Source organism: Styela clava, chromosome 1 (genome assembly GCF_964204865.1).
Source record: "Styela clava chromosome 1, kaStyClav1.hap1.2, whole genome shotgun sequence".
NCBI lineage: Eukaryota > Metazoa > Chordata > Ascidiacea > Stolidobranchia > Styelidae > Styela > Styela clava.
This window is the reverse complement of record NC_135250.1, coordinates 31,916,376-31,931,733: the sequence shown is the minus strand read 5'-3', so window position 1 is coordinate 31,931,733 and position 15,358 is coordinate 31,916,376. Positions and strand designations below refer to the sequence as shown.

Here is a 15,358-nt window from a genome sequence, read left to right as displayed (position 1 = left end):
TCACGTGCCTTCCCACCAGCACGCACACAAAAACACCAACTCAATTAAATTAGGCTTGGGCTAGAATTAAACAAACAATATACGCGATAGGATTAAACTTTCGGGCAGTTGTCCGGTAACCAGTCTATGTTGAGTTATTAATAGTTAACCAGTTAATCTTTTCAGATGCATGAACTTTGGCGGATAGGCTGGAATACATAACCCACGGTGCTGCTGCCATACTGACACAATTTCCACTAGAACATACTTAAGATATATTTATTCCATATACGTCGATGCACTCTACATTCCAAGCGTTCAATTAGCCGGCAAAATGAAACAAGTAAACTACCCTTGCTTTATACACAAGCCCTCTCGGTTTAGTAGTCGTCGCCCGGCTAGCTCAGTCGGTAGAGCGTTGGACTCTTAATCCAACGGTCGTGGGTTCGAGCCCCACGTTGGGCGCAGTTTTAGCCCTATTTATCTGCCCGGTCTAATGACAAGTCGACTTTGCGTGATCATACATATGTGCAATGGTTTGATTATTGAGTGCGGAAAGAATGCTGGACGCCTCCCCGCCGTAGAGTGCTTCACATAACAGCTGTCAGCTGGTCCGTTGTGGCTTCCTCCACTATCAAGTCCATGCTGCTGAAAACAAATAACGGGCTTAACAAATTAGAGGCGGTTTTTCGCCATATGATTCAGCCTTCTTATCTCTTTTTCTCTACCACTCCACAATCTTATTATCGGACAAGAAACGAACGATAGCGAATTAGTCGGCTGACATAACTATTGCGGCTTGTATAAATACTTGGGATCAACTGAAGAATATTCCCCAGGCTACCCAACTGAAGAATCTTCACCTCAAGTTAGACCAACTGTAGTATCTCCACCCCAACTAAGACCATCTAATCTTAACCAAATAATTAGTCCAGGTCAAATAAAGGATCAGCTGGTATTGTCGGCTTAGGTGGGTTGGGGGAGAGGGATATTCTTCAATTGGGAAACGGGATCAACTGAAGAATCTCCACCCCAACTAAAGAATTTTCTGTAATGTCCGGACTTCAGTAATTTTGAAGTTTCGTAAACGGAACTTTTGTGAAAATATTTAAGTAGTTCTGGTCTAAGACAACGGTATTTATGCAGTTCCCATCAGTAAGTGTGACAGCTTCGACAAAAGGCACGAGTAAGCTTCGTATTACGTCACTATACAAAAAAATTGCAGCGCTCCAGTAGTATATTCACTTGACTAACACGGTGTTAGGGTAACACAGACAGTCCCGAACTCGTAATAGAACTAAAATAGAAAAAATCGGAATAAAATGATGGCCCAACCCTAACCTGGCACACATACTACGGGAGTACCAAAATTGCCTCCCTAAAAACTAAAAATTTGAGACTTTTTCAGATTGCTCGGACTGATCTTGCTCGGAAAAACCTCGACTTGCGGTTAAAGGACTTCTGCTCAACTCTGCCTAATGGTGAAAAATTTGTCCAGTATTTTTCAAATATTTATTATTGGCGTATATTTTCAATTATTCGGTTAATAAAATCGACCATTTAAAAATTCTAATTGAAACAAAAAAGCACTGGAGACTTTGAAACATTTCGAGACAATCGCCAGGTACAGAAAGATTTATTGAAATTAGAAAGTAGTTGCCAGATTACACAAGAAAATGATGGAGCCAGGTTTGCATGCACGGACTTGGTTGGCGGCAGTCCAGAGGCGTAGCCCTAGGGGTATGAGGTTCGATGAGGGCCCTCTTTTTTAGAATGTGAAAAAAGGATTTTTCTGTATCATATACATAGCAATTTTCGTAGCTTGAAACGTTCAAAACTCAGCCCAAAACTCTTGAAACCCCGGAAACTAGCTAATAGAGGTCAAACTCAGCAATTAGAAATATCAAAATCCCCCTACCTTCCTCCCGTCATTAAGAATTACTCGCTACGCTTCTGGGTGGCATTCTAGTCTACATTTGTCAAAATTTCTTCCAATTACAGCAAAATTACAGTAGTTTTTACAGTGCGAGTCCGTCATAAATATTTCGTGACAACTACAGTAATCAAACCCCACCCCCAAAAAAATACGGAGATGGGGCTTCGATCAGTGGCGTATCTAGGTTATGGCAGCCATAAATCGTACCGGGGGTGCAAAATGGGTAAAACTTTTCAATCAAATAATTTCATATCGAAATTAGTAGGAACTTGTATTTTTTCTCAAATAATAACGTACAAGTATCTCGATTCGGCGCTCCGGAGAATTCGTACCAAGATGATGCACAACCTGAACAACCTCAACCTGGTACGCATACTATGTTCAGGTTGTGCGCCATCTTGCTACGAATACTTCGGGAGAATCCTCAATTCAACAACAGTCGTTATAAAATGTCAGTCAACGATCAAGGGGTGCATTTTTCAACTTTACCATCGGCGCCATTTTACGTAGATACGGCACTGGTTTCGATATATACAAGACAGTTGGACCGAAGACTGCCTTTTTTATTAATAATTAGTCAGCATTTTTTAGCTCCTTAAAGCCGGGATTTCGTTAATGTAAATTGAAAGTAAGCAAAATCACTAATTCGGGAAATGTTTATCAGTCGTTCTCAAATTGTGGGGCGCGTACCACCACGTAGGGGCGTAGACAATTCTTAAGGGGGCGTGAAGCCAATTAAAATATAAAGCATTTTTAGATTTGATCTTGCCTGCCTTCTTTTGGTAAATTACATTTCTTCATTTCGGATATTTACGTTCTATACACGCATTTTCAACGTATATTTCGAATAAAACATATTTCCGCCTTAATATCGGTTATTTATAACTTTTTTTTAGATAATTAGTTTTTTTGAGGTGGGGCGCAAGACTAATTCTAGAAAAGGGGGGAGGGGGGGGGGCTTAAAAAGTTTTGAGAACCACTGAGTATAAAGTTGAATTCATTCCTTTTTCTACAGCTTCGATGACATGTTGGAAACCACCGAACCATCATAGTCGTCTGACAAGAGTTTCTTTATCTTTTTCCTGTAAGGAATGAAGCGTTTTACGTGGATGAAACAAGAAAGTTCAGCAACCACAAAATAATCCAGATACATTTCGTGCCAATAAAATACTCACTTCATTTTATTGCTTTGCCAGCAGGAGAAGATAAACATGAACAACAAAACGGCCGTCAAGCAGATGAAGGTTATCAGCAAGGCACCTGCTACGTCATTCGACATGTCGACGCCTGGATAAAAATAAGAGGTTTTCTGTTGTGAGAGCTGAATAAATCGGAGTCTAATCTATCATTAGTGAATGCAAGTAGTCGGGGTTTCTATTAGCTCGATCAGTTCGAATTCTAATATCAGCGGTCCGTGTTCAATTGCTAACTGGAGGCCTGACTGCGTTGGCAATGCAAGCAAGAGCTTAACCAGGTTTTCAGATATGTAAGGTTTGGCACCCCTGCTTTTGGAATGTTTTGTGTCATACACGGCAATTTTTCGTAGCTTGAAACGCATTTTAGACTTTCGAGGCTGGACCACTCTATTAGCAGTGCGCTTTCTAAAGTGCTCCCGTCATATGTGTACCAAGATGGCGCACAACCTGAACATAGTATAGGCCTGATTACATGTCCGCTGGAACCGGTCTAGCAGACCACATATTCACGCTTCAGTGGATCGCCTGCGATTCGAATCCGTGCTATCGGTCCAGAACATCAGACCTCCTATTTAGGAGGTCTGGGAGTGAGCCAACCGGTCTTGCTCAGTTGCTTCGCCGTGCTACTCGAGAAATCGTGAATCACCGTGATTGAAGGAGGTACGGAAGTTTTTTTTTTTCATATCTGGTAGGTGAGTTGCTTTTTTAAACTAATAAAAATTCAGCTAGATAGGGCAAGTTTAATTTAAACATCTTCTGCATCTATTGTGTCGCTGCTGAACACAAATTTAAAATACCGGTACTGGTGGGATCTCGATGCGGCATATTGGCATGATAGGTTGTTGTTTTGAAACAGAGAATTAAATCTTGATGTCTAAAGATTTATTGGTATAAACTGAGCGCAGTACGACTTCAGTTTGCATTGAGAATTCTTTTGGAATTGCACCATACAGCCATACCGCATCCTAGCTGGTACCGGTACCCTTACTGTACATACCGGTACCAGCATAAATACAAAGCTTCAGTGTCGGTAACGTCGCAGTAGTAGGGCGATATTAAATAATGAAAGTGCTTCTGTTTACATATGATGAGCCCACTTCACACAAGTGTTTGGTTGATAAAATGTAATTGTTTTAATTTAGTTGCCAGTAGACTACTGGTAACTGTAGGCCTACTGTGATTTTTGAATGGATCGTGTGGCGTAAGGTGCCAGTAGTCTGCAGCGTTGAACGCTGGATGGTCGGCCAAAATGATCTAAAATTTCTAGATTCTAAATCGTCTATCTTTTATGCCCCCAATAAATTTGTCGTTTTGCTTCCTAGATTGTGGGCAAATTTCAACGGGAAAGCAACCCCTCATAATATTCTGCAAATAACTTCAAAGAATTTAAATCAAGAACGTGCATTCAATTTTGATACCCTTATTAACATTTGTATTCAATTTATGAATTTATTGGAAATAAAATATATGCAGTGTTTGCAAATCATGACTTATTTGATTTAATCCGGCCAATCCAAAACTGTTCTCAGCTTGTTGGTTTGGACATGTAATCGAGGGCACTAAGTAGTCTCCGAGACCCCTTTGACCGAACCGGTTCGCTGGACTGATTTTGATGGACATGTAATCATGCCTTATGTGTACTAGCTTAGAATTATCAGGTTGTGCGCCATCTTGGCACACATACTACGGGAGCACCCTTCTTAGTGTACTTTTCAACTTGCTCTTCCGCCTACTGACATAACCTTTGAACCGTGATTCAAATTTTTGAGGTGATAAAACTTCTTTCGTTCGAAGTCAACATTGGGTATAATTGAAAGCCACCATTTATGTGTGAGACCATACCTGCGTCAGACCAAACTCCTGCTTCACAGATTTTATCTCCACCAGTATCCGGATTGCTTGGACTATGCGGATCTTCGGTACCCGGTTCGCTTGGATCTTGTGAGCACGAAAGACCTGCAGGAAAATGAGGTAAATAGGATGAATCGGGCTTATTAGTAGTTGGCTCCGGACAAATATTTTAGATGTAAGTTCCTAAATCGAGAGTCCTTGGAATCTGGGTACAGAGTCGAGTCAATCATTGAGTCAACTTTACTGTGTTGGGTGGGAGACCCTAAATCGAGAGACAAATAGAGTCATGAGTCAAGTCGAGTCAGAGTCCGGCTTCTATGTCGAGTCAATCAGTGGGATAATACCTTATAGTGTTGGATCCAAAATCGCGAGTCAGAATCATCGAAGTCCGAGCCGAGTCGAGTCGATCACTGAGTTAGGTCTCACTGTATAGGATGAATCCCGAAATCGCGAGTCACAAATCAAGTCGAGTCTAAGCTCATCATCCGAGTCCGGGTCCTAATTCGAGTCAATCAGTGAGGTAAATCTTACAGTATTGGGTAGAGGTCTTTAAATCGCGAGTCATGAAACATCTCCAGTCGAGTGAATAATTGAGTTAAATTACACTGGCGCTTTGTTTAGTACATGTCACAGGATCCGTAGTAGAGCCAATCTAAGTTAAGTCTCACAAGCGATTAGGTGAGTCCTCAAGTCCAGCAGTGTTTTGCTCCGGTTGAAATTAAAAAAAAAAAACGATCTAAATTCGATTAAACTTTGATATTTAAGGGGCTTTATATTACAACTTATACAAAGCCTTTACTTATATTACAAGTTTGATATTTATACAAGACTTTAGGCAAGCTATTGCCAATGTACAAAATCATGGTAGAAAGAATCCAAATAACATTTTAAATACTATGACTATATCGTATTGCGAAGAAATAAACATGCACTAGGATGCGGTTATTTATTTAATTTATGATATATTAAATTAGTAATTAGAATAGTTATGACGTCATATTATACCCATTGTTAAATAATAATGTTCCCAAAATTCCCAGTTCCTGGGTGTTTCCAAGTCGTTGTCATTGGTTACGCCGTCATTGCCGTCGTTTAGGACAACCGTATTTCTACAAGTTCCATCACCGGAAGAGGAGTAAGGTGTAAACGGATCTGACGTCATATCACTGGAGAAGGTCCTGTGAACATTCGAATGAGTTTATAAGATCGTCGAATTATGGGTGACAGATTTGCAAAGTTTGGAAAATGCGATGGGGCTGATAGCGTAGCTATATGAGATCTCATTTATGAGGTTTACCATATGAGAACTCGTTTTCCCCATGGTGAGGAAAGCCGATATGTCGAACTACGGGCTATTGTTGACTACCGGGCCATGTCGGGTATGGGATTAGTTAGTCAGATATTTGATTTTCATATGCATGGACTTGATGGTGAAGGAAACGACGATAATGAATTGAGCAGATAATGCTGAACCTGGACAATTTCTGTTTTCCAAAAAGATGTTGCTTTTGAGGTCTTAATGGATACAGAGCCATGTTTAGAGTGAAGGACGAGAATACGCTTAAAAATACTTCCACAAACCCGGATTTAGCGAACTCCGACCACATCCTCATCATTTCATTTGAGAGCGTCTCGTCAGCGGAACTTGAGAGACCGAACAAGTAGGGAAGCTCTTCGCCGTTAGCTGCTCCCTGGGCAATAAAAAATTCACATTCGAATTACGTTGCAGCATTGTCATATTTCGTTTACCATATAAAATATTCTGACTGGCTATGCTCTATTGATTGCTAGATTATAAAGAAGGCGACTTTTCTTTGAGCAAACTTATCACATAAAATGTTTCAAAATTTCAGAACAACCTGCGAATCCGCGAACTGCAGGGACTTCGCAACGATATGGAAAGAGTTTGATTGACATCTAATGATTGATTTCAATCAAAAAGCCAATGCACCTCTTTGTTTGAGCGTTGCGGACAAATACCCATTGTTGTCAGAAAAGGCAATTAAAATTTTATTCCCTCATGCATCAAACCTATAGATGTGTGAGGCAGCAACTGTTTTCAGGAACTGAAATTTTGAACTAAAATGATCGATTAGTTGCACAGAAAAGCAATTATTCAACTTACCATTCGGCTACCACCTCCGCTTACCCTGAAGGAATATTTATATATTGATCTGGCATGCTGCGTCATTGCAATCTAAAAAATAATTTATGTGATTATTTTGATACGTTTGAATACAAAGACTCATTCCCTCACGACTTGTAACCCCCTTTTTCGTCTGAGACTCGAGGTTTGAGCGCTCCAGAAGTGTGTGTACCACTATGAAGGTAACTAATGCTGTTCGCCTACTTTACATCTAGTTGTGTGAATCGACTGAAACCTGTGGGCAGGGGGTATATTCACGTGGCTAACACAGACAGTCTCCGAACTCGTAATGGAACTAAACATGGAAAATTAACGTATTGTACACAGACTACGGGAGTGCCGAGGTTTGTTGTGTTTTTCTGACTTCAAGATGCCAAAATGAGGTCGTATTTTTTATATTCACCGCACTCGGAGTTTCATATTTGTATTGGTGGTGATCGGAGTCATTAAGGATTGGCATTCCCTAAAACCAGATGATCAAAGAATCGAATCAAATTATTTTTTTTTTTGAGTCGAATTTCGAATACTTGGTTGTTAAATAATTGCACGTGACTTTCTATTGTAACGATTCCTTCAGACACACAAATTACTAAAATCATGAATTCCCTCAGACAGACTTTTTGCTGAGTTGCCACACACAATAAGAAACATGTTTCATGATTACCTCACTATAAAGGAACAAGAGAGTTGTGCTCAAATATATGGACACGTAGAGCCACATAGTTTTGATGACGTCATAGCAAAAAAAGCAATAGCCTTCTGGAGAAAAATTCTAACTACTGAAAATTTCAAAGCAATTGGTTCAGTAATCAAAGTAAAAGGCGATTTCTTCAAAACGTGTCAGAGAACAACACGAGAATATCGGTCAGAGTCCGAAGACTTATCGATCAAAAGTTAGGGGATCCCCAAAACAACGCTCTTACTCCATAGTGACACCTTGTGTCCCTTTACTAATTAATTATTAACTCTCTAATTATACGACATAATTTGCCCAAAATCAATAGGATTTTGGGCCGAGATATGATGAATGCACATGCACAATTTGGAACAGATTCAACCTCGCTTTCGTGAGATATCGCGTGCATCTAACAGACATACACACAGACAAATACCTATCAACATACTTACCGATTAAAATCAATAAGTAATAACAACAAATCATCGCTGTCCACTACGTGTCCAAAAAGCCATATGTAAGTATTGACTTTACCTGAACATAGCATGTGAACCAGGTTGGGGTTGTTCAGGCTGTGCGTCATTTAAAACGAATATGGCGACGATTCAAAATTTTCATTTGAACCGATTCGAATGATTTACAATTCAATTTGATTCGAATGTTCAATTCGAAATGTTTTTGTTGCAAAAAAGTAAACTTTCTCGGAGTTTAAGTCAAAAATGTTCAACGCAGATGCGGGAGCCGAACTCGTTTTTCAATTGATTCGAAGTTGAAGAAATGATATAAAACAAAATCAATTGTATTCCATCATTGACATTTATGAATCACAATAAAAAAAGTCATACACAAGGGAATATCTGTCCTATATCCAGTCCTAGCCACGAGCCTTAAAAGGGAACCACTGTTATAGAACAACGTTGGGGTTAAAGGTCAAATACCATTGACACAGCACTGCTTTGTGCACAACAGTTTTAACACAAATACCTCTTGAGCCCAAGTCTCGTATAGTTGGTCGCTGTAGATCACCGTGCTCAATGCATTCTTCAACCGAGGTAACGAAGCGTTGAAATCTCCATAGAAACCGCCGTAGAATAGTTTGAACATCTGAAAAGGATGAAATATGTTGAATGATCAAAATACAATTGTTGAATATTAGTGACTGATTGTATGGAGCGTTATTTGGGAAAGGCGTGATTATGAGTCGCATATAGTAGTATTGGCGTTTGAGAGCGCGCGCGAGAGAGAGCTTTATTCTTTCGTCAACCAAAATACAGTCATCTATAAAATGGCAACAGCAATTGAAATTGTTTTGGCATGGGCAGGAGGGAGCGATACGACTTTTCGTTCATCGAGGTCAACTCCCACAAAGTATGAAAAACATAAAAAGGTGACGATAGCACTCCTTTATAGCAGCGTTTCCCAGTCGAGAAGGAATTATTTTATCAGAGAAGAATTTTATTGTTTTTTACACGCCAAGGTATAACCTACTTTCATTCTTTTTCCAACGTCACTTTCATCCCAATCATTAAATTCTGACGTACGAGATGTGACGTCACGTACAACGTCATAGTACCACGTTTCACTGTCCACGTCCACGGCTGATGACGCAATTTGTGAGCCGTCCAAGTTGTTGGAACCGACCACCATATCAATATCTGTGTTAAAAGATAAGAAAATCGATTGTAAACTTGGAGATAAAAGATAAACAATTGCATTTGATACGAACTGCGATTCCTACTTTTGTAGTTGAATCTGATGAATGGTCGAATATGTTTTCACAAATTGAAGTTCTTGTCGCCGGCCAAAGGGGTGATTTTTGTTGGCTAGGCAAGGGCTACTCAACTGGCGGACCGCGGTACGAATCTGATCTTCCGAGTATTTGGTTTGGACCGCACCTAATTCTTTATTTTGAATCATCAGCCCCACTTTTAAAGTTTTCTTTTATAAAATGACTTTTACAGTTTTGAATATATATAAAAAGAACTAAATCGCCATAATAATCTTGATTAGCTAATAATCATTAGCAGGCCGAGGAAGTGTGCGTTAAAGGATGCCAAAATATAATTTCTGGAAAGGCCGGACCCAAATAATTTTGAAGTTTTGTATGCGGATCTTCGGTAAAAATAGTTAAGTAGCCCTGGGCTAGGCCACATTTTGTCGTATATATTTAATAGACACATGTTAGGTGCATTTTGCTGTGCGTTAGAAATAAGTACGTCGGTATAGAACCAGCCTATAGCGGTGAGGAGTCCAGCAATCTTCTTGTACATAATTATCATCCTATGAGATTTGAACCTGTGACTTCATGCCGCGTAAAAGCTATGGAATGGCAAGTTTTTATTTAGATCCCAGCATGACTGTCAAGCCAAGCCGATGGTTTAACAACTACTAGCATTCTTCTGCAAAGAGACTTGTTCAGATCGATAGTGTGAAAATATCAATAGTTATCGACTTACAACGGTCCTGGTTGACGGTCTCGCTCTTCATCGCCTCTCGTGGTTGAACGGGTATTAGGTTGCTGATTACCGGTTGCCAGACTCCCTGGAAAATATAAAGATGTTAGAAGTCGCAGAACTTAGTATCCGAATCCGACTGATACTCCGGTGATTTTTATAAATCTAATTCTGGCTCCGACTACGGAGTGACAAACAATTTTGACTTTTATGGAAGAAAAAATCGAGACATGAATCCTAATATCTGACTCTGGCCACCTTTTTTTTAAATGTCGAATATTTCTGTATCAAACATATCATTTTTCGTGGTACTCCCGTAGTATGTGAACCAAGATGGCGGACACCGGAACGTAGTGTGTACCAGGTTAGGATTAGGCCATAATTCCAGGTACAATAACCACGTTAGTCACTTGGCTAGTACCCGAACTCGTAATGGAGATAAAATGAGAAAATTGGAATAAAATTATGTCCTAATCCTAACCTGGTACACATACGCTACTACATTCCGGTGTCCGCCATCTTGGTTCACATACTTCGGGAGTATTTTTGTCGTAGCTCAAAGAGCTTATTAGGCCCTCAAGATAAATAACTAAATAAATGTAAATGTTATGACATTATGTTGTTTTGTTGACATTGCCTTTATTCCTTAGGTCTACATGTTTGCAAACTTTAAAATGCATAAAGTACACATTAACGATCACAAAGTTGAATTTTATTTGAAGGCATCAATTTTTTTTTTCGCGTAAGCGCGCTTTGAGTATTTTCTCTCGATAATTTGACGCTGTACAAAGAAAAATTTGGCAAACGCTGCCGTATTATAGAAATACTACTCAAAGCGCAAATAATAAGAAACGGCAACTTACAATTTCTTCTGAGGCTGCTAAAATCTCCTCTGCAGTTGCTTCGTTACGTAGGTAACTCATTACGTCATTCATTGCGCCAATACCGAAAATTGCCAGAAATGCTGGAACAAAATCATAAGGATGGGATAACATTTTCCTATTATCCCGGGGGAGAGCCGATATGACGACTTAGTCATATGACGGCCTCTCGTCCATTTACAAGTCCATGTCGGGCATGGGATTAGTTAGTTATTTGTTTCTGATGCATGGACTTCATGATGGAGGAAGCCGCAATCGACCAGCGGTTACGTGAATCATCCTGTAGCGGCGAGAAGGATAGGATTTATATATTTATCCCGGGGGAAAGGAAAGCCAATATGGCGAACCACGGCCTCTCGTCCGGTTACCATTCCAAGTCGGGTATGGGATTAGTTATATTGTTTGTTTTCGGAAGCATGTACTTGGTGGTGGAGGAAGCCGTAACCGACCAGCGGTTACGTGAACCACCCAACGACGGCGAGGAGCCCAGCAATTCTCTCTTTGAATCTTTATTCGGACCTCCTGAAGTATGCGCACCAAGATGGCGCACAACCTGAACTGAGGTTGTGTACCAAGTTAGGGTTCAGGCTATGCGACATCTTGGTGCGCATGCTTCAGGGGTACCCTCTATTCAATACATATCGTCGTAGTTTTCTTTAGCTGTTGATCTGACCCACACGGCACTATGATACGTCATACCTAGACCTTTCTAGGCATTGATCTGGCATGGCAGTGATGGGATTGGAACCTGAGACTTTATTTCTCTTTTAGTACATACCGTCGTAGTTCTCCTTGGCTGATGAACTATCCCAGACCGCATCATTATATGTTGCGCTCTGAACAACCGCCCTGGAGAAGAGAGATCGACTACTTTCTATGATCGTGTGCAGATGAACGGACGACCCTCCTGAGCCGCTGCCGAAGATCGTGATCCGCTCCGGGTCTCCATAAAAAAACTAGAAAAATAGACGAAAATGAGAGATATAGGGGAGACGTCATAGTTTGAAATGATACAGTATATTACCCATATTTTTAGTTCATGGGAGGGGAAGGTTTCCAAGTTTAGAGGGTGGTAGATATTTTGTTATTAGTGATAAAACTATTAAAACTTACAAGAGAACAATGCTCAAATATGTGGACACGTTAATCAGAGCAATGCAGTCCTTACCTTTTACGCTACCGGCACTCTCAAAAAATTTCCGAGTTTCGCGTAGCAAGAATTTACAGAATCAAACCGGACAGCCAGTGTTCCCATGGATGAAATAATACAGCGAAAATTTGGACGAAATATCAAACTTCATAGAATTCATACAAAATTTAGAAATAAAAAAGAGTAATAGCCTTCTGAAGAAAAATTCCATCTTTAACCACTAAAAAGTTTAAAGCAATTGGTCCAGTAAACGTGTCCAATAACAAGAACAACAACATAATATTGCAAGGATCGTTATGTCCACTAATGTGCCCAATAAAAACGTGTTATGTATTTGATCGATCATCTGCATCGGTATCTAACCCAGTTTCCGAAGATTCAAATACAATTTTGTCTTCACGTCATCTCTCACCATAATGTTTTCGTTGATCCATTTCAGCGCCATCTGCTGGTCCATGAGTCCAAAATTACTTGGCATTGAGTCACTTCCATTTGATAAAAATCCTAGCGCCCCCAGACGGTAGTTCACAGTAACTACGATGACGTCATGCTCTGACGCAAGCACCGATCCGCTGTATGCCATTCCTAAAAAAAGAAGAAAGCAGTGTCAAAATTTATGCGACTGAAACGAACAACTGGCTAACTAATCCCACACCCACCATGTACTGCAAATCGAACTATGGTAACTTACGAAGTATGTGAACCCAGATGGCAGACACCGGAACGTAGTATGTGTACCAGGTTAGGATTAGGTCATATTTTTATTCTAATTTTCCTTATTTTATTTCTATTACGAGTTCAGGGACTAGCCAAGTGACTCCCGTAGTAGTTGTACCTGAAATTATGGTTTAACCCTAACCTGGTACCTGGTACACACACTACGTTCCGGTGTCCGCCATCTTGGTTTACATACTTCGGGAGTAACAAAACTATAAATAAAAACAATTTACTCAAAGCTATACTCGTCATTTCAACAGATGCAAGTGGGCCGTATTTGCCCGCCCCTGATTTAGAACGTTTTATGCAATTTCCTTTCCCCCGGGATAAATAATCCTACCCTATTTTAGAATTAGGTCTCACTTTACCTGACCCGCTGACGAAATCGCCTCCGTGGAAGAAGACCATGACAGCTTTGGTTTCTGACGTCACATTGGGTTGGGACGTCACATTGGGTTGAGACGTCACATTTGATTGTGGCGTCACATTATCTTGTGACGTTGACATTGTCGTGGACGTCATATCTGTACCAGCCGGCTGATAAATATTAAGGTAGAGGCAATCTTCTTCACTCATCACAATACCGGAGAAAGCTGAAATATAGAAACTTTAGGCTCCATGGTGTTTGTGCTAACACGATCTTGGAATGTCGTGATAATTATAAAATATAAGGCGTGGAGAGCTAAGCGATAGGAATACGCTCGCCACCGCACCTGTGATTACTCTGCGTGTGTTCGCAGGTTCTATCCCATGCGAATATAGTTATGTGCGAAAGGATTTCTGGACTTCTCGCCGCCGTAAGGTGGTTTGCTTGAAATTTGAACAAATTTCTTGAGCTATTTTTTTAGCTAAAACATCCAAATTTGTTTTTAGTTTGGCTGTGGCAGCATCAGACGAGCCAGACTGAATACCGAGCGGTACGGATTTGGCCCGCGGGCAGTAGTTTGTCATGCCAGATGTAAACAAATGAGCAAAATATTAAGAAGTCCTCTTACCCGTGTCTGTGGTTTGAGCCCCAACAAGAGACGTACTTAGCTCAAGGTCATTCTGCAGGCAAGCTGAGCCGAACTCAAACGCGTCCAACGTTCGATTCCACGGCCTGACTGGAACCGGGCCCCGAAATCTGTTGTCTCCGGTGGGTGGTTCAGCGTAGGGGATTCCCAAATATTCAGTAATGTCGCCTCTGTTCGCAAATCCTGACCTCTGGGGGGAAAAAAATTAGATATGATATCCGAGTTGACAGGTATGAGATTTATAATCGGTCGATAACAAAATAATTTATTACCTGGCCACGTATAGGTCCTGACGTAGTTTCGATGACGTTATCTTGAGCTGATGATGTATGCAATGTAAGAAAAATAATAAACGGAACAACAGATAACATCATACACGTTTATTTGTAAAAAGGCACTAAAAATGGAAAAAAATTTTTTTTAATAAAAAAGTAATGCAAGTATTAAAAGCTAATCCAGGGGTGGGCAGTTACTCTCCTACGTGGGTTGTTACGCATGATATAATTGGCTACTGGACCGGAGGCTTAAAACTCAATGAGAAAAACTTTGAATAAAAACAGTTTATTTATAACAGCTGAGCTAAGAAGCACAATGTCACAATTGGGGTCATTATTTCGCGACTGTCATCGATATTTTCAACGGAAATTTATATCCAATATAGTCTTACTACCAGCAGACACAAGTGGTCCTAATGAAGTACTTAGGTGGCCGGATCCGAACCGTAATTTTCCCAACCCTTATAACTGGTGTATTCGTTAGTTGATATTAATGGGTTTGGGTCAAGGTCGGTTTATTTGTAGGGGTTACCTTTGTTTGTTTCTAGCATGACGGTCGGAACAACGGCCATATGCGCAGAGTCGGGCCCAGGTGAGTGCCTTAGGGGCAGAGCAGAACATTACAAGGGACAGCAGGTCTATCTGTAGAGTTTGCTTTAATTCACATGTTTGGTCTTATACATGCGAGTTTGGTGTGATGGATCAATTAATATTACAAGCATTCACTCTTACTTGACCTCTAATTTATCCATTCTCGTGTATAACAACGTCTACATTTCTATCAGAAGACTCAACTACGTTTCTTTTCGAATTACAGTGAAATAGCACTGAAGTATGCAGAATTTTCTAATTTATGCTGAATAGGAGATGAGCCAGGGGCTCCCGAAGTATGCGAACCAAGATGGCGGACATCGGAATGTAATATGTGTACTAGGTTAGGGTTAGGCCATAATTTTAGGTATAAATACTACGGGAGGCTCTTGGCTAGTCTTCGAACTGATAATAGGACTAAAATAAAGAAAATTGGAAAAAAATTATCGCCTAACCTGTTACCCATGTTACGTTCCGATGTCCGCCATCTTGGT

The 15,358-nt window shown here is 40.4% G+C and overlaps 2 protein-coding genes and 1 non-coding gene across 3 annotated transcripts in view; 2 read left to right on the top strand and 1 right to left on the bottom strand.

Moving 5' to 3' along the window:
• The first annotated feature begins 371 nt into the window (after positions 1-371).
• Positions 372-444, top strand: Trnak-cuu (transfer RNA lysine (anticodon CUU)). The gene has a single exon. It is a non-coding gene; the product is annotated as a tRNA-Lys (tRNA).
• A 1,046-nt stretch (positions 445-1,490) lies between these two features.
• Positions 1,491-14,400, bottom strand: LOC120335120 (neuroligin-4, X-linked-like). Its single transcript, XM_039402615.2, has 15 exons — positions 14,271-14,400; positions 13,981-14,188; positions 13,354-13,578; positions 12,681-12,853; positions 11,897-12,074; positions 11,101-11,201; positions 10,241-10,325; positions 9,273-9,439; positions 8,769-8,888; positions 7,088-7,159; positions 6,544-6,653; positions 5,968-6,140; positions 4,954-5,067; positions 3,091-3,202; positions 1,491-2,997 (listed from the first exon to the last, which is right to left on the bottom strand). The coding sequence occupies exons 1-15, from the start codon at positions 14,370-14,372 to the stop codon at positions 2,925-2,927; spliced, it is 2,013 nt and encodes a 670-aa protein (XP_039258549.2). The 5' UTR covers positions 14,373-14,400; the 3' UTR covers positions 1,491-2,924.
• The window catches only part of LOC120334854 (holocytochrome c-type synthase-like), a 29,495-nt gene continuing 19,852 nt past the window's right edge, over positions 5,716-15,358 (top strand). Inside the window, exon 1 of the mRNA XM_078113577.1 lies at positions 5,716-5,719. The gene's annotated coding sequence lies outside the window, so the exon portion shown is untranslated. The remainder of the gene's footprint in view (positions 5,720-15,358) is intronic.